Genomic DNA, 20,220 nt, shown 5'->3' with positions numbered 1-20,220 from the left:
AGTCATTAAAAAGATAGGAAAGAAAGAAAAGACTAAAACTCATGTCAGAAGGGACCCTGAAATTTGTTCTTGAGCGTAGAGAAACTAAGATAAATGGGAAGAAGAGAACATTTCAAAGAGCAGTGCAAGAAAACAAGTATTATAATGAAATGTGCAAAGACCGAGAGTTAGCAAACCAAAAGGGAAGAACACATTCAACATTTCTCAAGCTGAAAGAACTGAAGAAAAAAACCAAGACTCCATTTGAAATATTGAAGGACTTCACGGAGAAAATATTGAAGATGCACAAAGCATCATAAGACAATGGAAATAATACCAGAGCTACTCTACCAAAAAGAATCGGTCCATGTGCAACCATTTCAAAACGTAGCATATGCTCAATATCCAGAGCTATTGAGGAAGAAGTTAAAGCTTCACTGAAGGCACTGGTGAAATACAAGACTCTAGGAAATGGCAGAATACAAATTGAAATCTTTCAACAAACTGGAGATGCTCACTCATCTATACCAAGAAATGGGGAAGACAGCTACCTGGCAAACGGATTGGAAAATATGCATATTTGTACCCATTCCAAAAAAAGGTGACCCAACAAAATGCATAAAACATTGAAAAACATCATCAATATAACATTCAACTAAATTTTTGTTGAAGATAATTTAAACACGATTGCCGCAGTACATCAACAGGAAGTTGACAAAAATTCAAGCTAGATACAGGAGAGGAAATGGAACTAAGTATATCACTGTTGACATCAGATGGATCTTGGTTAAAAGTAGGGAATACCAGAAAGATGTTTGCTGTTATTGTTGTAAGTGCCATGAAGTCAGTTCTAACTCATAGCAACCCTATGTAGGGTTGCTGAGGAGAACCTGGTGGGTTTGAACTGCTGACCTTGTGGTTAGAAGTCCAGTGTTTATGTTTGTGGTTGTTGTTGAGTGCTGTCAAGTCATATCCCAAATCATAGTGACCCTGTATAGGGTTTCCAAGGAGCAGACGCTAATGATGAAATCGAAGAAGTCTATCAACTTCATCTGTCTAAAATTGATCAAGCATTCAATTAAGGTATTTTGATTGGAATGCAAAGGTTAGAAATAAAGCGGAAGGATCAGTGGTTGGAAAATTTGGCCTTGATGATAGAAATGTGGCTGAAGATCACATGATAGAATTTTGCAAAACTAATGACTTCTTCATTACAAATACCTTTTTTAAACAATATAAAAGATGTCTATACACATGGACCTCACCAGATGGAATACACAGAAATCAAATTGACTACATTTCTGGAAAGGAACAATGGAAAAGCTCCATATCATCAGCCAAAATAAAGCCAGGGGCAGATTGTAGAACAGACCATCAATTGTTCATAGGCAAATTCAGGCTGAAATTGAAGAAAATGAAAACAAGTCCACGAGAGTCCAAATATGACCTTGTATATATCCCACCTGAATTTAGAGATCATCTGAAGAACAGATTTGATTCATTAAACATTAAATATCAAAGACCAGAAGAGTTTTGGTATGACATCATGACCGTCATACAGAAAGAAAGCAAAAAGTCATTAACAAATAAAGAAAGAAGGAAAACACCAATATGGATGTCAGAAGAGACTGTGAAACTTGCTTTCCAGTGTTCTTGTTGTCAGGTGCCATCAAGTTGGCACCTACTCATAGCGACCCCATGCACAGCAGAACGAAACAATGTCTGATCCTGGGCTAACCTCGCTACCACTGCCACACTTGACACCATCAATGATGCCACCTGGCTGATCCATCTCGTTAGAGGTCTTCCTCTTTTTCTCTGACCCTCCGTCTTACCCAGCATGATATTCTTCTCCAGTGACTGTTCTCTCCTGGCAATATGTCCAGAGAGTGAGAGACGAAGTTTAGCCATCTTGGCCTCCAAGGAGCACTCTGGCTGCACTTCTTCCAAAACAGATCTATTGGTTCTTTTGGCAGTCCATGGCACTTTTAGTATTCTCCTCCAACACCACAATTCAAAGTCATCAATTCTTCTACGATCTTTCTTATTCACTGTCCAACTTTCACATCCATATGAGGTTATTGAAAATACCATGGCTTGGGTCAGGCGCACCTTAGTCCTCAAGCTGACATCTTTGCTCTTCAACACCTTAAAATTCCTGTGCAGCAGATTTGCCTAATGCAATACGTCGTCTGATCTCTTGACTGCTGCTTCCGTGAATGTTGATAGTTGATCCAAGAAGAATGAAGTCCTTGACAACTTCAATCTTTTCAATTTTGATAAGTATGTTGTTTATTGGTCCAGTGGTGAGGATTTTTGTTTTCCTGACATTGAGATGCAATCCATACCAAAGGCTGTGTTCTTTGATCTTCATCGGTAAATGTTTCAAGTCCTCTTCACTTTCAGCAAGCGAGGTTGTATCATCTGCATATCGCAGGTTGGTAATGAGTCTTCCTCCAATCCTGATGCCACGTTTTTCTTCATAGAACCCAGCTTCTTGTATTATTTACTCAGCATACATATTGAACAAGAATGGTGAAAGAACACGACCTTGTCACACACCTTTTCCAATTTTAAAACATTCAGTGTTCCCATGCTCTGTTCGAACAACTGCTTCTTGGTCCAGGTACAGATTTCTCAGAAGTACAATGAAGTGTTCTGGAATACTCATACTTCTCAATGTTGTCCAAAGCTTGTCATGATCCACAATCGAAAGCCTTTGAGTAGTCAATAAAGCATAGGTAAACATCTTTCTGATATTTTCTGCTTTCAGCCAAGATCCATCGGACATCAGCATGATGTTTCTTGTTCCACGGCCTCTTCTGAATCCAGCTTGAAACTCTGGAAGTTCTCTGTCAATGTATGATTGCAGCCATTTCTGTATTTTAGCTTTCCAGTGTAGACATGCTAAAAAAAAAATTTGGAAGAAATGAGAAGATAAAAGAGCTAAGTAAAAAATGACAAAGAGCAGCTCAAGAAGACAAATATTATAACAAAATGTGTAAAGATCTGAAGTTAGAAAATCAAAAGGGAAGAACACACTCAGCATTTCACAAACTGAGAGAATTGAAGAAAAAAATCAAGCCTCAACTTGCAATATTGAATGACTCTATGGGCAAAATACTGCATGATGCAGATAGCAATAAAAGAAGACAGAAAGAATACAGTGTCACTGTTTGAAAAAGAAATGGTCGGTATTCAACCATTTCAAGAGGTAGCATATAAGCAAGAGTCAATGATCCTGAAGGAAGCAGTCCAAGGTGCACTGAAGGCATTGGCAAAGAACAAGGGTCAGGAAAGTCATGTAATGTAAACTGAAATCTTTAAACAAACTGATGCAGCACTAGAGGCACTCACTCATCTATGCCAAGAAATTTGGAAGACAACTTCCTGGCCAACTGACTGGAAGAGATCCGTATTTGTGATAATCACAAAGAAAGGTGACCCAATATATGCAGAAATCATTGGACAATATTATTGATATCTCATACGAGTAAAATTTTGTTAAGGATAATCCACATACGGCTGCAACCATACATTGACAGAGAACTGCCAGAGATTCAAGTTGCATTCACACGAAGATACAGAACAAGGGATATCATTGCTGATGTCAGATGCATCTTGACTGAAAGCAGGGAATAACAAAAAGATGGTTACCTGTGTCTTATTGACTACACCAAGGATTTCCATTGTGTGGATCATGACAAACTAGTACAACAGAATGATTGTTGAGAAGAATGATTATTACAGAACACTTGATTGTGTTCATGAGAACCCAGTACATAGACCAAGAGGCAGTTGTTTGAATAGGACAAGGAAACATTGATGGTTTAAAATCAGGAAAGGGATTGTATTCTTTCACCATTCATGTTCAATCTGTATGCTGATCAAATAATTAGAGGAGCTGGATTTTATTAAGGGAAATGTGGCATCAGGATTTGAGGAAGACTCATTAATAACCTGTGATATGCAGATGATAAAACCTTGCTTGCTGTAAATAAAGGATTTACTAATACTTACTAATGAAGATCAAAGACCACAGCCTTCAGTATGTATTACACCTCAATGTAAAGAAAACTAAAACTCTCACACCTGGACCAATAAACAACATCCATATAAATGGAGAAAAGATTGAAGCTATCAAAGACTTCGTTTTGCTGGTTCAACCATCAACACTCCTGGACGCAGCAGCCAAGAAATGAAACGACATATTGCATTAGTCAAATATGCTGTACATGACCTCTTTAAAGTTTTTAAGAGCAAAGATGTCAGTTTGCGGACTAAGGTGCACCTGACCCAAGCCATGGTGTTTTCAATAGCTTCATATGCATATGAAAGTTGAACAATGAATAAGGAAGATCATAGAAGAATTGCTGCCTTTGTTTTATGGTGTTGGAGGAAAATATTAAAAGCACCATGGAGTGCCAAAAGAACAAACCAATCTGTGTTGGAAGAAGTACATCTGAATGCTCCTAGGATACCAGGATGGCTAGACTTTGTCTCTCATTCTTCAGACATGTTGTCAGGTGGAACCAGTCCCTGGAGAAGGATAACATGTTTGATATCAGAAAAAAAGAGGAAAACCCCCAACAAGATGGATTGGCACACTGGCAGCTGCAATGGACTCAACCGTAGCTGCAATTGTGAGGTTGGTGCAGGATCATGCAGTATTTTGTTCTGTTGTGCATAGGGTCACTATGAGTCAGTACCTACTCAAAGACACCTAACAACAGCAACAAAGAGCAGCTGGTGGGTTTGAACTGCCAACCTTGCAGTTAGCAGTTCACTGCTTATCCTACAACACCACACCAGAATTTGTGTTTCCTTTGACTATGCAAAAGAATTCAACTATGTGGACCATGACAAACAATGGTTAACATTGTGAAGAATGGGTATGCCAGAACACTTAACTGCGTTCATGAGGAACCTGTACAGACACCAAGAGGCAGTTGTTAAAACAGGACAAGGGGATACTGAATGGTTTAATATCAAGAAAAGTGCCATAGTTATAGTCTTTCATGATACTTGTTCAATCTGTATGGTGAGCAAATAATTTGAGAAGCTGAATTATAAAAAGATTATGTCATCAAGATTAGAGGAATATGGATGAACAAACTGTAATATGCAAATGGCACAATCTTGCTTGCTGATAACAAAGAGGACCTGAACTTCTTACTGATGAAGATACAAGACTACAGTCTCTGTATGGATTGCTACAAAAATCCTTACTCCTGGACTAATAAGTGTTTTTCTGAAATCATTTTTAAATGATGATAAACAGAAAAGATTGACTTTATCAGAAAAGATTTGATGTGAATCCACAACCAACATTCTTGGAAGCAGCAGTCAAGAAATCAAATAACATATTGCAGTAGGCAAATCTGTTGCACAAGACCACTTTAAAATGTTAAAGAACAGAGACTGCCAGAGTGCCCCTGAGTGGGCAGGAGTGCATGCTTGGTTGCACCCTGGCCCATCCTTCCCTTGCACCCATACTTCAAGTTTTCAGACCTTCGTGTGCCCAAGAACTGGCGGCTGAACTGATGTGAAGCATGAGAACTGGCTGCAGGGGACACTAGGAAGGACTCCTTCTTCCTTCCTCCAATCTTGCATCGCGGGCAATCATGGAAGGCTCCTAGGAGGAGGCGAATCTGGATATGGGACACACAGGAGGAAGGCATGTGAAAACAGGGGCAGAGACTGGAGTGGTAAAGCCACAAACCAAGGAATGCCAACCGTCACCAGTTACCACCAGAAGCTAGGAGAGACACAGGATAGATTCTTCCTCAGAACTCCCAGAAGTGGTTTCCCACTGGGTGCAGAGAAATCACAGTCCTCCATCAGAGGAAACCCTTCTGTGACTGGAAACTAACAGGAGCCAATCTGGATTCTGAATCAGGCTCACCATCCAACCTCCAGTCTTTTAGACTTGAACCAGTTGTCCATTCTGTCACCTGCTGATCCTGGGGGCCATCAGCAGCCAGCCATCTTTTCTGCCTGACCTGCCTGACCTGCATACCTGCCTGCCTTCCAACTTACCTGCCAATCTTCTGCTGATCCTGGAGGTCATCAGCAGCTGGCCACCTTACTACATAACCTGCCAATCTTGGTCCATCAGCCCTGCAGCCATGGGAGTCAGAAGCCTGACCTCAGACCCATGGACTTTGGACTGCTCACTTTGACAATTGTGTGAGCCATTCCTTGATGTGAAACTCTCTCTATATATACATATAAGCTTCACTGGTTTACTTCTCTAGAGAAGTTAGCCTAAGATGGGTAATAAAGCACTTTGATAGTTCCCAGGGGGGTGGGAGGTGTGGGATATTAAAGAACAAAGATGTTACTTTGAGGACTAAGGTGCACCTGACTCAGGCCATGATATTTTCAATCACATCATATGCATATGAAAGCTGGACAATGAATAAGGAAGATCTTAGAAGAATTGATCATTTAAATTATGTTGTTGGCAAAGAATATTGAAAGTACCATGGACTGCCAGAAGAACAAACAAATCTTGTCTTGGAAGAAGTACAGCCAGAACGCTGGTTAAAAGTGAGGATGGTGAGACTTGGTCTCTTGTTCTTTGCCAGAATGGATCATGGAGAAGGAATCATTTTGGTACAGTGGGTGGTCAACACCTCTAACGTGATAGAAGGGACACTTCTAACAAAGTGGATTGGCACAGTGGCAGAAACACTGGGCTCAAACATAACAACAATCGTGAGAATGATGCTGGACCAGACAGTTTCTTTTGTTGTACACAGTGTCATTATACATCAGCATCAGAACCGATTAGATGGACTGGCACAGTGGCAGCAACACTGGGCTCAAACATAACAACAATCGTGAGAATGATGCTGGGCCAGACAGAGTTTCTTTTGTTGTACATAGTGTCATTATACATCAGCATCAGAACCAATTAGATGGCAGCAACAACATATTGCTTAGCCTTCATTAGGGCAAGGCCAACTGCATGTATGTCTGGGATTCCATAATGGCTTTATTGTTTTTGTTTATATTTTAAGGAAAAGTAGCTCTTCTTTTATTATTCTCCCTTAATGGTTTTAAGGAGTCCTGGTGTGGCGCTGTAGGCTAAGCATTGGAATTCCAGGTCAGTTTGAAGCTCAAGGTCGGTGGTTCAAACTCAGCAGCTGCTCCTCAGAAACCCTACACAGGGTTGCTATGAGTTAGAAACAACTCATTGACACTTAATAACAACAATGGTTTGAAGGACCCCAAACCCCCAGAGTCAATGAGCAGTAGGTACCCAGGGTACACCCTAATCCTCTTAGCACCTCCACCCATGCCTCTTCCTGCCTCTCCTCCTGGAGTCCTTCACTCACCCAGTCACCACACGGCCTGTATCTCTCAGCACAGGGCAGGGCCTTCTGGGGTCCCTCCACTATGGTTACAGGTACTAGTGATACGGCTACACCACAGAGCTCAGAGCTCTGGGATCTGGCAGCAGTGACGGCTGGTAATCAGGAATCGAGTGTAACAAGAGGGCAGCAGCAGCCAAGGCTGTCACCATCAATCAACCCTGCTCCCAGCACGTGCATACCTAGTCCCCAAAGCCATCTCTCTGTCCTACACCTGGATGTGAGCAAAGTTCCAATCTGGCTGCCAGCACAGACCCTACCCAGCACATCCAGCAAGATAGGTCTCCAATAGTCAGTGGTTATAGCTCTGGGCCTTCATTTAGTGGGTTCCCATAAGGTTTTTACGTTATAGGTTTTATGAGGACTTAAGTATGGATTGTATGAAGACTGCCTGCATACAATGTGGGGTTCGTAAAATATCCAAATCGCATAAGGGCCTATTTTACAAAATGTGTAATGGACATCTTGTAGTGCTCATGTCATATTATCAGTATGTTACATAAATAGTACAAACAGTAATTTTTTAAATTGTATATTGCTTAAGAAAAAAAATGAGATATCACACCAGCCAAACAAATCCTTAACCACCTTTTAATTGAATTAATTTATACCATTTTACCACAGAAAGATTATCAAAGTTATTAAAACAAAACAACTTTTCAATGCCTGATTCATATTTGTTTCACCTTGAATGTGCAAACTCAGAATTTTGCATTGTAAACTCAAATAGTCTATGTCAACATTTATCTCAAGAATTATATTTGAAGACTATCATTCCAAGAAATAATAATCGTTATCAGGTACTTTATTACTGGCTTTATTACCTCTTCTATGGGGATAAGGTACTGTTTTCTATGGACCACCTTCCCTGGTTGTTGTTTTTAAATTTCTAATTAATGTTGTTTTTTTTAATTCTTCCTGCAAGGGTGGAATTTCTAGCCCTTTCCTGTTGCCTTTTTTAAACCATACCCATGCCTCGAGCTTTCCTTCCTCCTTTTCAGTCAGAAATCTCATATTTACCTTCATCCACCCCATCCTCTCTAATCCAAACTCCAATCTTACAATTAGATCCCATCCCAAAAGATACAAAAGTTGATCTCTCGCTTCATGAGGGGAATCACCTTTTCTTAATCACTGTCCCACTTCCCTTGAGAACAGGGGTCTTGTTTTAGCCTTCTATTAACTATTTTATTCACAGTAGACACCATGATTCTGGCTTTCTGCTATTGCCCTTCCTCCTCTCTACAAAAACTGTGTGAGCTTCTCTTAACAGTTCATCAGTGGGTTTGTTACTCCATTACACTCCCCCTACTAACCAGACTAGGACTCGACGGCACTTAATAACAACAACAACAACAACAACTAACCAGACTAGAGCCTGATCCCCTGTACACTCCTGGAGGTTTTTCGTGCATCCCAGCTTTTGTTTATCTTTTTCCAAGGTTTGGAGACTGTCTCCCCACAAGCCCTCAACATTCTTCCCAAAGGACTGTCAGGAGTGATGTCTGTGGAAGTCTTTCCTGCTCCCTTCTTCCCTAGGCCTAGAATTCTATTCCCCATTTTCTATTGGTATTGGTGTCTGAGTTCCCTTGTATCTCAACCTCTCTGTCCTGGAGATTTCAAACACACAACCCCAAGATTTCACTTTGTCCATCTAGGACTGGACTGGAACTCTGTACTTGCTTTACATCTAAGATGCACCTCAGTCACAGGACCCCTGAAAATGCCCAACCACCCGGGGGATACTTACAATGTTCCCACCTGGCTTGTACAGGAGATTGCTTGGTTGCTGCGGTTAGTCTGTTCTCAGTCTCTCACATGTCTCTCTTGCTAATTCCTTCTTTAACAGTCTTGGGTCAGTCCAAGCAGGCAGAAAGTCCTGGACAAACCTCCAAATTTGTAAGAAACTTTGTTGGTACCAGCAAATGCTCAAGAAATCCAATCTGTACTCATATTAGTGAGAGTGCGGTTTTCTTTATTTGATTTTGCAAAATTGGGCACCCAATCCAGTAGACACAGGCAGATGCCCCCAAATATCATTTTTATCTCAAAAGTTTTACTTATTTTCTTATTAAAAAATGAGCTCATTTGAATATTTTTCCACTGATAGATTATTACAAAGAGAAATGATCATTGGTAGATGATCTGGATATGAATGAAGAGAAACTAGAGACTCAGGCTTTCACTCCATTAGGTTTCCAGTCTTCCCTTTAAGATAAGAACTGATGTAAACTGTGACTCTTTGATCCTTTTTTTTAATATATATATAATATTGCTGCTCCTGATCTGTTTTTATTACTGTTCACTTGGTATTGTTTCCCCATCCTTTGATTTTAACCTTTGGTGCCTGTGTGTCAACGTATGGATGGGTCACTTTTAAAACCTATTCTGCCACTATGGCTCTTGATTGGGTCATTTAATCCACTTTATAGTGTAATTATAGACACTATAATTACAATAGAGAAGAATTTACTTCAGCCATTTTGTCATAAAATTTTTGGCTTGATGAGGTTGATAAATTCTTTGTTCCTTTTTATCATCAGTGCTGAGTTTTTTTAAAAACAGATTTCCCCCTTTTATTTTAGTGAGTCTTGGCTTCTTCTTTTCTTTGGTGAATAGAATTATATACTTTATGGATATGGTGAGGTTTACAAATTTAACACCTACATTTACAATGTTGTCTATTGAAGCCACCTTAATTTCCTTGGCATGTGAAAATTCTATTTCTACACCAATCATTCCCTTTCTTGTTTTGATGTTACCATCAATTACAACTTTATACCCTGGATTCCCTGTAATTTTGTTGTTGTGTGTATTCAGGTCGTTGTTATGTATCAATACTTTGAGTGGTTGGCTGGTCTAGATAGTTTGTTTTGTTTTTTTCTGGAGGACTCCCTTTAATATTTCTTGTAGGGCTGGTCTGGTAGTTACAAATTCCCAAAATATATAAAGAAAATAGTTAGAATTAAAAGACGTACATCTATAAAAATGGTTGGAGATTGTAATACACTACTTGGTGGATAGAACAATAACTAGAAAGAAAGGGAATGAAGAAACAGAGGATCTGAATAACATCAACAGACAAGCCCACCACTCAATAGTAGCAAATAGACTACAGTAGAAAGTTTCAATAAATTTTTTAAAAAGTTAGAGTTAAAAAACTACATGGAATCATGAAAGTGATAACAGTATCAAAACCTTACACAGTTGTGAAACATTAGCTCAGTTAAATTCAAAGATATAATTATACTAAGGCATTCATTTCCATTTTTACTGTGTTGATATTTGCACTCATGGTACAAAAACATTGAGTAAAATTGTTGGGGCCTTAGCCCAAATCATTTTATATTTTAAATCATTAAAATGCCAGTTTCACTTAAGAATGTAGTTGATGAAGAGGTCATTGTTTTTATTAAGTTTGGCCCTAGAGAGCACATCTCTTTAGAACCCATGTGACAGACTAGGAGAGACAGTCACTGTGCTTTGCTGCACATCCAAACAGTTTAATTGCAGATGTGTAATTGAATTATGAATAAACCTAACCACTTTTTTCAGATCATTTTTGTTTGAAAAAATGCGTAACAAACAATGGTAGTTTAACTGTAAGCCTTTGGAAGACATTTTCTCAAATGAATATTGTCACTTCAAAAAACAACTGACAGTATTTTTTCCATGACAAAAAATGCAAGCTTTGATGCAATAATTAGGATTATGAATAACCATGAACTTGGTATGGCAGGCATGTATCAGCTAGGGTGGTGACGTTGGCAAATGTGAACCATTTGCTATTGTTTATTGTCATATGCCAACTTTAGAAGTTCTGCATTACTTGGTAAAGCAGTATTTTCCAAATGATACTGCAAAGTTATGCATAGCTAAAAATCCATTCTCTGTAAAAGGTACCAGTCTATTTTAATGTAATAATACAACACTTATTAATGTAGATTGGGTCTTAATTTTAGCTAATCTTTAAGACACTACCATAAGTCACGTTTTGGTGTAGTATCAAAAGTCATGTATACACAGTTACCTAAAATGGTATTAAAATCTTCCTTTTCTCTTTAACCCCAAAATATCCCCTGAAGTCTTTAAGTCAAACCATGCAACTTAACTAGAATGTCTTCCTGAGCATTTTGCTCTTTTAAGAACTGTATGGGATCAAATTGACAACAGGAATTCAAAAGATTAAGTAAAAACCTATGGAGCAGTAAGTTTGTCAATAAGAGAGGAACAGTTCAGAAAAGGAGGGTGAGAATGGTTGTTCAACTCAAAGAATAATCTATGTTATTAAATGTACATGTAGAAAGTTGCTGTATGTTTTACAGTAATTTTTTCAACAAAATAATATTGTTGTAAGTTTTCTTTAAAAAAAAAAAAAGAGTGATTCTTACAACTGGATGTTTTTCACTTACCAATAAATTCTCACCCACTAATGCTAAGATTCTAAGTAACTTTCAATAGTTGCAGCAGGTATTTTGGCAGGGAGCTGCCAGAAATTCACAACAGATTCCAATGAAGATGTAGAGCAATCAGTATTTCAGACACCAGATGGATCTTGGCTAAAAGCAGAGAATACCAGAAAGATGTTTACTTGTGCTTTGTTGTCTGTGAAATGGCATTGGATCATAATAAATTATGGATAACATTGCAGAGAACTGGAATTCCAATGTACATAGACCAAGAGGCAATTGTTCAAACAGAACAAAGTGATACCACATTGTTTAAAACCAGCAAAGGTATGCATTAGAGTTGTATCCTTACACCACACTTATTCAATTTGCATACTGAGCAAATAATCTGAGAAATTAGATTACTTGAAGAAGAATGCAGCATCTAGATTGGAGGAAAACTCATAAGCAGCCTGTGATATGCAGATAACTCAACCTTGTATGCTGGAAGCAAAGAAGACTTGAAGTACTTACTGATGAAGATCAAAGACTGCACCTCAATATAAAGAAAATGACAATCCTCACCACTGGACCAATAAATAAAATCATGAGGGGAAAAGATTGAAGTTGTCAAGGATTTCATTTTACTTGGATTCATAATCAACAGTCATGGAAGCACCAGTCAGGAAATCAAAGGATATATTGCATTGAATAAATCAGCTGCAAAAGGTGTTAAAAAGGAAAGGTGTCACTTTGAGGACTATGGTGCCCCTGACCCAAGTCATGGTTTTTTCAATAACCTCATATACTTACATAATTTGGTCAATGAAAAAGGAAAAAAGAATAATTGATGCATTTAAATTCAGATGTTGGTGAAAAATATTAAAAGTACCATGGAGTGCCAGAAGAACCAATGTTTTTGGAGACATATGGCCAGATGGCGCCTTAGAAGAAATTTCATTTCTCATACTTTGGACATGTAGTCAAAAGTACCAGGCACTAGAGAATTTACTTTGTGCTTGGTAAAATGGAGGGTCAACTTAAAAGAGAAAGACCTCAACGAAATGGGTTGACACAAGGACAGCAACAATGAGCTCAAACATAGCTATAGTGTTGAGAATGGCACAAGATGCAGCAGCATTCCCTTCTGTTGTACATATGGGGTGCTGCGAGCACTCGACCTCAAGGTCAATTTTAACTGCAAGGTTGGTAGTTCAAACTCACCAGCTGCTCCTAGGAAACTCCGTACCGGGTTGCTACGAGTCAGAACCAACTCGATGGCACTTAACAACATCAGAAACAAGATAACTGAGAAAAACTGGACCTAGTAAGAGAAGCTGTTGTTAAATGCCATAGAATCAATTCCAACTCTTAACAACCTGAAAAAGAGAAGCTGGTAGGTTTGAAACACCTACCTTTATGTTAGCAGTCTAGTGCTTATTTTACAGCAACACACGAGAGAAGAGTGAAAGAAATAAGAAAATAGATGTTGTTATTAAGTGTAGAATTAATTCTGACTCAGTGAATCTGTATAGGGTTTCTGAGGAGTAACTGGTGGATTTGAACCGTCCAGTGTTCATCCTACATCACCACACCAGCATCTCGATGTCCTCTTTGAAATTTGTCTATCAGTTTGAGAAGATAGTTCCCCAGATGCCATGTCCAACACACACATACACACACACACACACACACACACACACACACTACAATGCCCTTCACCTGACACATTTTTATTTCTTTAAACCAAGTGCTGGTTTTCTTTGACATATAAATTTTCATTTTCTTTATGGCAATCTTTTATTAGGTTGATGGATAGTTCAGCCTAAAGGTTGTCATTTTAGTCTCCTCCCATCCCCTCACCCCACCCCACCCCAAGTGGCACAGTGTTAGAGGGGCCTTCCGATCTGATCTCATACAGAAAGCCCTATGGAGCAGTTCTATCTATAACACATGGGATTACTATGAGTCTAGATGGTTTGCATTTGGTTTGGTTTTGCTGGGTATTTTTCAAACCTCCTTCAAGTATTTCTATTATCACCATCCCTGGAATGCATAACCATCAGTATCCTTTAATTTATGAAACTATTTTTCAATCGGTACTAATCGGTATGGAACCAGCTTAATTCTGTCTATGTGAGTGTTTCTAACTTGACTAATCAATATGTTCTAGGAAAGCCTTTTGAGATCAAAACAGTGATGAATGCTTCTGTTGCTAACATCATTGTGTCCGTATTGCTTGGGAAACGGTTTGACTATCAAGACCCTCAGTTCCTGAGACTCTTAACCTTGATCGGTGAAAATGTGAGACTCATTGGAGGTCCTGGAATTACGGTAATTTATTTTTTACTCACTTTTAATTCCTCTGAGGTTCAAAAGAAATTATTCAAGAGACCAGCAACTAGCAGTATAAGAAAATAGTCATTTCATTAATAATACACACTTGCTTGAACATTCTGAGTACAGGCCGAAAGAGATGTGTCAAGCTTACTGGATTATACTGATCATTCTCCTATCATAAAATATTGTATCAAATATTTTAAGACATGGGTTTTGTGAGTCACACCAATAAAGAGTTCACATTCTGGTTTGAAATTCACACAATTTTGTCCATTGATCTTGACCTATGCCACTAGGAAGGCATGGCATTTGTAATAAGCAAATAAATAAATAAGAGTCACTCAGTAAAAATCACAGAAGAGAGTGAATTTTAACAAAGGAAGTCTACCAGATATAAAAAATATGAAGTGCTAAACAAAATCTCATATTGATTTTGAGCCATGTAATTTTACAACAGTGCTATAGTTCAGTGTTTGAAAAAATAGTTGTGAGTGATAAAGTCACTATCTTCTGAAATGTAGCTAAAAAGATCCTGGCCAAGTAATTCTCATTTTGAGTAGCACCACTGGCAAAGGACCTTATTACTTCACTTTGGAATATTTCAGCTCTGCTATTATAAATGCAGATTTATTTTGACCACAGGTGCATGAGAATACTGAAATATGCAACTATATGTCTAATTTTAGAGACATTTTGTCTAGAATATTTAGTAAGTCATTTCTGTAGTCACGAACCCCTTGGGGTCATATTCCTTTGAGAATTTTGAGCAAAACATATAGATTCTGCTCCAAAAGGAATATACAGAAAAATATAACATGAAATTCAGCAAACAGTGAAGCCCTTCTTAAATTTTTTAGTGGTCAACAGATATGAGACTAAATGACACTGTTCTATGAGTACTACAGATAGTAAATTCTGTCAAGAATTTTAAAATAAGTCTTCTGATCCTATTTTTAAAAAGTAATAATTTGATTGCTTACCAGAATTCACCTGGGATTTTCCAAAACACTTGGTTTTATAACAAATACCACTATTATTTTTATGTCTCATTTGGTCTCTAAGTAAATGTATTGTCACAAGCAAACCACACAAAGGTGTTCTGAATATATAGATCATCCTGGAAATCATAAAAATATTCATTTTAAGTAACTTAGTTCTAATAAATGACAAGATCTCATTGTATACTTTGTCGTTGTCAGTTAAAGTAGTTCAAGTCTATATGAGATGTTATTTCTATAATGCTTTCAAAAATAATGGTATAATTAGCACAATCACAAGCAGTTTGTGTGCATATTTAACTTACTTTGTTGCTCTTCTTTCTTTTAGCTTTTCAATATGTTTCCAGTTTTGGGATTCCTCCTCCAAAGTCATAAGACTGTACTCCGGAATATAGATGAATTGTTTTCTTTCATAAGAATGACTTTCCTAGATCACCGTCATAAACTTAACAAAAGTGATCCAAGAAGTCTCATTGATGTTTTCTTGCTAAGACAGCAGGAGGTAATGATGTTTTATTTTGCGGTTTCCTTAGTCTGGTGTTTTTTATTTTTAATTTAATTAATAATATCTGCAGAAAATGTTTTTAAAATCCTTTCAAAGAAGAAAGGTAACTATCTCAGGCTTGGCTCTCTAGAGAAGTGAAACCAGTGAAATATACATATATACAAAAGTTTATTAACTTACAACTGTAGAGTCCCAGGTCCCCAGAGGAAGAGAGAGAGAGAGAGTCCCTCCCTCATGTCCATTATATTGAGAACACACCCCCAAGGAAGCATCCTTTCAATCAATTCGTTGGTTGCTCCTAGCCCCTCACCTCAGAGATAACTGTGCCTATGTTAGGATTCATCACATGGCAATAGGTGCATCGCAACTGCTAAACCTCTGGAAACCCTGGCCTACTTGAGTTGAAATAAAAAACTATCCGTTAGATTCTACTCTTGTTAAATTGTTGTTGTTGTCGTTAGGTGCCATCGAGTTGGTTCCGACTCATAGTGACCTTTGCACAGCAGAATGAAACACTGCCCGATCCTGGGCCAACCTCACTATTGTTGCCATACTTGAACCCATTGATGCTGCCACTTGGCTAATCCATCTTTCTGGGGGTCTTCCTCTTTTTCTCTGACCCTCCACCTTTTAACTACAGGCACAATCTCTAAATAAAGAAAATTGTAAAGTCATACTTTCACTTAACATGATATAACTAAAACACGTACAACCGAACATACACTGGCTCCATTTACATCTGATATGTCACAATGAACAGGGATAAAACATTTGATGCACATATACAAAACAAAACAAAAAATATATATTCATTTAAATGTCCAAAGAGCACATTGTGCAAGCCAGTGTCCTGCCCATAAGCACACAGCAGCAGTCTCTACTGTCACCAATTTTCAGGCAGGGATCCCACACTCCACTCATGCTTTTTTTCTTTTTTTTTTAATGTTTTATTGTAAATTATATGATAGTTTACATGGGAGAACCTTAGTCTTACATTCATTCCATCGTATATCATCTCATTACCATGGTTCCAATCCCCTCCATGCATCATCAACCAACCAAAGGGTATATCCTAGAAACCCACCCACTCCACGCCATCATCTCTGCCTCCATCTCAGGAATCTCTGTTTCTCTAGGTAGGGTCCCGCTCTCGGATCTTCTCCATTGATGGTCCCAGAGACCTCAGCTCCTAGCCTGGAGAATTAATCACTCCCTTCCTTGTTACAAAATGTCTACCTTTGCATTTCCAACCCTCACAATCTGTCCTGATAAGCCTTATTCACTACAGTATCACGAGTTACCCATCTGTATTTCCTTCCATCAGCTCCACCCAGACAGATTGAGTAGTACCTACTGGAGATTCTGCCTTCCTCCATGCTCCCTGGCATTAGGTTCCCTCTTGAAGGCTTGTAAGCCAGTCACTTTTTGCCTTTGTAGTCCCCCCCTCCCCATTTGAGTATCCAATGTTCAAGTTGCCTATCTCCATCTACTCTGTGTGTGGAGGGGGTGTAAATGCTTCTTGCTGTAAGTATTTGTTCCTTCTTTTGAGTTGCTGCTCCATATGTATAGGTCAATTTCATCAGATTGTATCATTCATTTTTTTTTTCCCCCTCTTCTTTCCTCTCCTGGTTGAGCTCCAATCATCCAGTCATCTGGTCCAGGTCACGTGGGTATCATCTGCAAGTGTGGGCGCTGTATGCCCTCTCTTCCCATCAGCTGGTAGTTCCACTCTCCTCTGGAGTCCTCCGTGGCCACACCACTGACTCTGGGCCCAAGACTCCCCAGGTCTCCTCACACTGCTTGCCAACCAGGTCCCCAACTGGGTCCACAGAAGTCCGCTGAGCATTGTAAGGCTTAGCTTGCCACTTCATTGCTGCTTTTACCCCACTTCCCCCCATCGATGATGTGTATGGTCACCGATCAGAGCGTGCATTTCCGTTGAGTCTTAGTCTTGGAGGGGGGTTTGCGTTGAGAGGACCTGGCCACTTACCTTGATGTTTCCTAGGGAAGTGATTTATCTGCCTCCATTTTTCCTGCAGGTCTTTCTTTCAAGAGGTATCTTTTATTCTTCTAGCTGTTCCAGGCTAGTCTGCTCGTCCTTTCAAGTGGCGCTTTCTCATCTCTGGAGATCTGGTTGTAGTTCCGGTTTCTACCTATAGTTTTATGTATTGCAAAGGCTCCGCAAGAAGCCTCGTTTACTGGGTATGCTGTAGCCCCATTTTAGGTATTCCATTCAGTCATAGGCAGAAGACGGACTTACAAGCCTTCTAGTGTGGTGTTTCTGACTATTCCTTTCTCTCCCTCTCCAGTGTCTCCTCTGTGCTGCCTGGTCAGGGAAGCGCCGGGAGTCCTAAGCTCATGCTCTTTTCTTAATTGTCCTGTGATCCTCTATTCCTGAAATGAAAAATAACCACTCCCCAATTTAGTTACACATCTTATACAATTACAGTCTTGACAATCATGATTAATCCTATTAAAAATTATTCACAACTGAAATCATAAAATCCTGTCACCATCATCCCCCACTCCCTTTCATCAGACCATTCTGGAAAAAAGAAAAACTATTCAGTGGGGGTTCTAAAACAAATCACACCCAAAAAAGCTTATAAGTTAGCCACTTCATGCCTTTATATCCCTCCATTTTTGATAGCCAATGTCTAAATTGCCCCTCTCTATCAACTCATTAGCAACCTGCAATATGCAGGTGATACAACCTTGCTTGCTGAAAGAGCAGAGGACTTAAAACATTTACTAATGAAGATCAAAGAGCATACATAGCCTTTGATATGGATTACATCTCAATGTAAAGAAAACAAAAATCCTCACCACTGGACCAATAAACAACATTCTTATCAACAGAGAAAAGATTGAAGTTGTCAAGAACTTCATTTTTCTTGGTTCAACTATCAACACTCACGGAAACAGCAGTCAAAAAATCAAATGGCATATTGCATTAGGCAAATCTGCTGCACAAGAACTTTTTAAAGGGATGAAGAACAAAGATGTCAGCTTGAGGACTTAGGTGCATCTGACCCAAGCCATGGTATTTTCAATAACCTCATATGCATGCAAAAGCTGGACAGTGAATAAGGAAGACAGACCATAGAAGAATTGATGCTTTTGTGTTATGGTGTTGGAGGAGAACATTAACAGTGCCATGGGCTACCAGGAGAAACAACAGATTCATTTTGGAAGAAGTGCAGCCAGAGTGCTCCTTGGAGGCCAAGATGACAAAACTTCTTCTCTCATGCTTCAGACATATGGTCAGGAGGGACCAGTCACTGAAGAAGGATATCATGTTAGGTAATGTGGAGGGTCAGAGAAAAAGAGGAAGACCCTTAATGAGATGGATTGGCCAAGTGGCAGCATCGATGGATTCAAGCATGGCAACAGTAGTGAGGTTGGCCCAGGATCAGGGAGGGTTTCGTTCTGCTGTGCATAAGGTTGCTATGGATTGGTACCTACTCGATGGCACCTAACAACAACAACAACTAAACCCAGTACACTGAGGAAACAAGGAGCCTTGATATGAAAAATCTTTCATTCCAATTTGAATTTTGATCAACTGCTTTCATAAGTAAAGTCCAGTTCATCAAATTGCAACTTGCTCACAATATCAAACATCTTTATCTTCATCAGGTTAGGTCCTGGTCAACACAACACTAGCCACCCAAGCTAGGTCAAATAGGTACCAGCTGCAAGTTTGGGAGTTCACACACCTCCCTGCACTTCAAGTCAGCCCTTGCCCATATGGTTAGGTCAGTGCCCATGGGCTCAGAAGTTCACACAACTCCCTACATTTCAAACCAGCCAGCATTCTTGCTCCTCTTATCTTAAGGTCAATGGGTGAAAGTAGAACATGTCCAGACTCTGCCTGTGTCTTCACTGCTGCATTTTTCCCATTACACTCACACATAGACCCAGGTGGGTCTATGAAGCCATGTAGATCTGAACTTGTTTTAGTAGGGAATTTTTGATGACCTGATCAATTTTTGCTATTGTTATGGGTCTGTTCAGGTTTTCTATTTTACTCTGTGTAAGTTTTGGTAGGTCGTGTTTTTATAAAAATGTATCCATCTATTCTAAGTTTTCCAATTTGTCGGAGTACAACTGTTCATAGTATTCTGTTATTATCCTTTTGATTTCGTTTGGTTCAGTTGTGACATCACCCATGTGGTTTCTAATGCATAGTTACTTGTGTCTTTGCCCTTTTTTTTTTGTCAGTTTTGCCAATGGTCTGTCAATTTTATTAATCCTTTCAAAGGACCAGCTTCTTGTCCTGTTGATTCTTTCAATAGTTTTTCATCTCATTTATTTCTGCTATTATCTTTATTATATCTTGTCTTTTAGTGACTGTAGGTTCCCTCTGTTGGTCTGTTTCTAATTGTTGGAGATGCTGTGTTAATGTGTTAATTTGAGTTCTTTCTTGGTTTTGGATGTGCGCATTTATCACAGTAAATTGTCATCTCAGCACTGCTTTCGCCGTGTCCCAAAGATACTGGTTTGTTGTGATTTCATTCTTGTTTTTTTCTAGGACCTTTATGAATTGACATTTAATTTCTTCTTTTACCCAGTTGCTATTCAGCAGGGTGTTATTCAGTTTCCATGTATTTGACTATATTTCCTTGGTC

General features: G+C 39.0%; 1 protein-coding gene across 1 annotated transcript in view; it reads left to right on the top strand.

Moving 5' to 3' along the window:
• LOC102826603 (cytochrome P450 2K4-like) overlaps window positions 1–20,220 on the top strand; it is a 39,626-nt gene that overhangs the window by 9,534 nt on the left and 9,872 nt on the right. Inside the window, exons 4-5 of the mRNA XM_006860615.1 lie at window positions 13,920–14,080; window positions 15,413–15,586. Of these exons, the coding sequence (XP_006860677.1) occupies window positions 13,920–14,080; window positions 15,413–15,586 (335 nt within the window). The remainder of the gene's footprint in view (window positions 1–13,919; window positions 14,081–15,412; window positions 15,587–20,220) is intronic.

The sequence above is a fragment of the Chrysochloris asiatica genome, unplaced genomic scaffold (genome assembly GCF_000296735.1).
Source record: "Chrysochloris asiatica unplaced genomic scaffold, ChrAsi1.0 scaffold00038, whole genome shotgun sequence".
Taxonomy (NCBI): Eukaryota; Metazoa; Chordata; class Mammalia; order Afrosoricida; family Chrysochloridae; genus Chrysochloris; species Chrysochloris asiatica.
The sequence above is the reverse complement of the archived record's forward strand: the minus strand, read 5'-3'. Positions and strand labels throughout refer to the sequence as shown.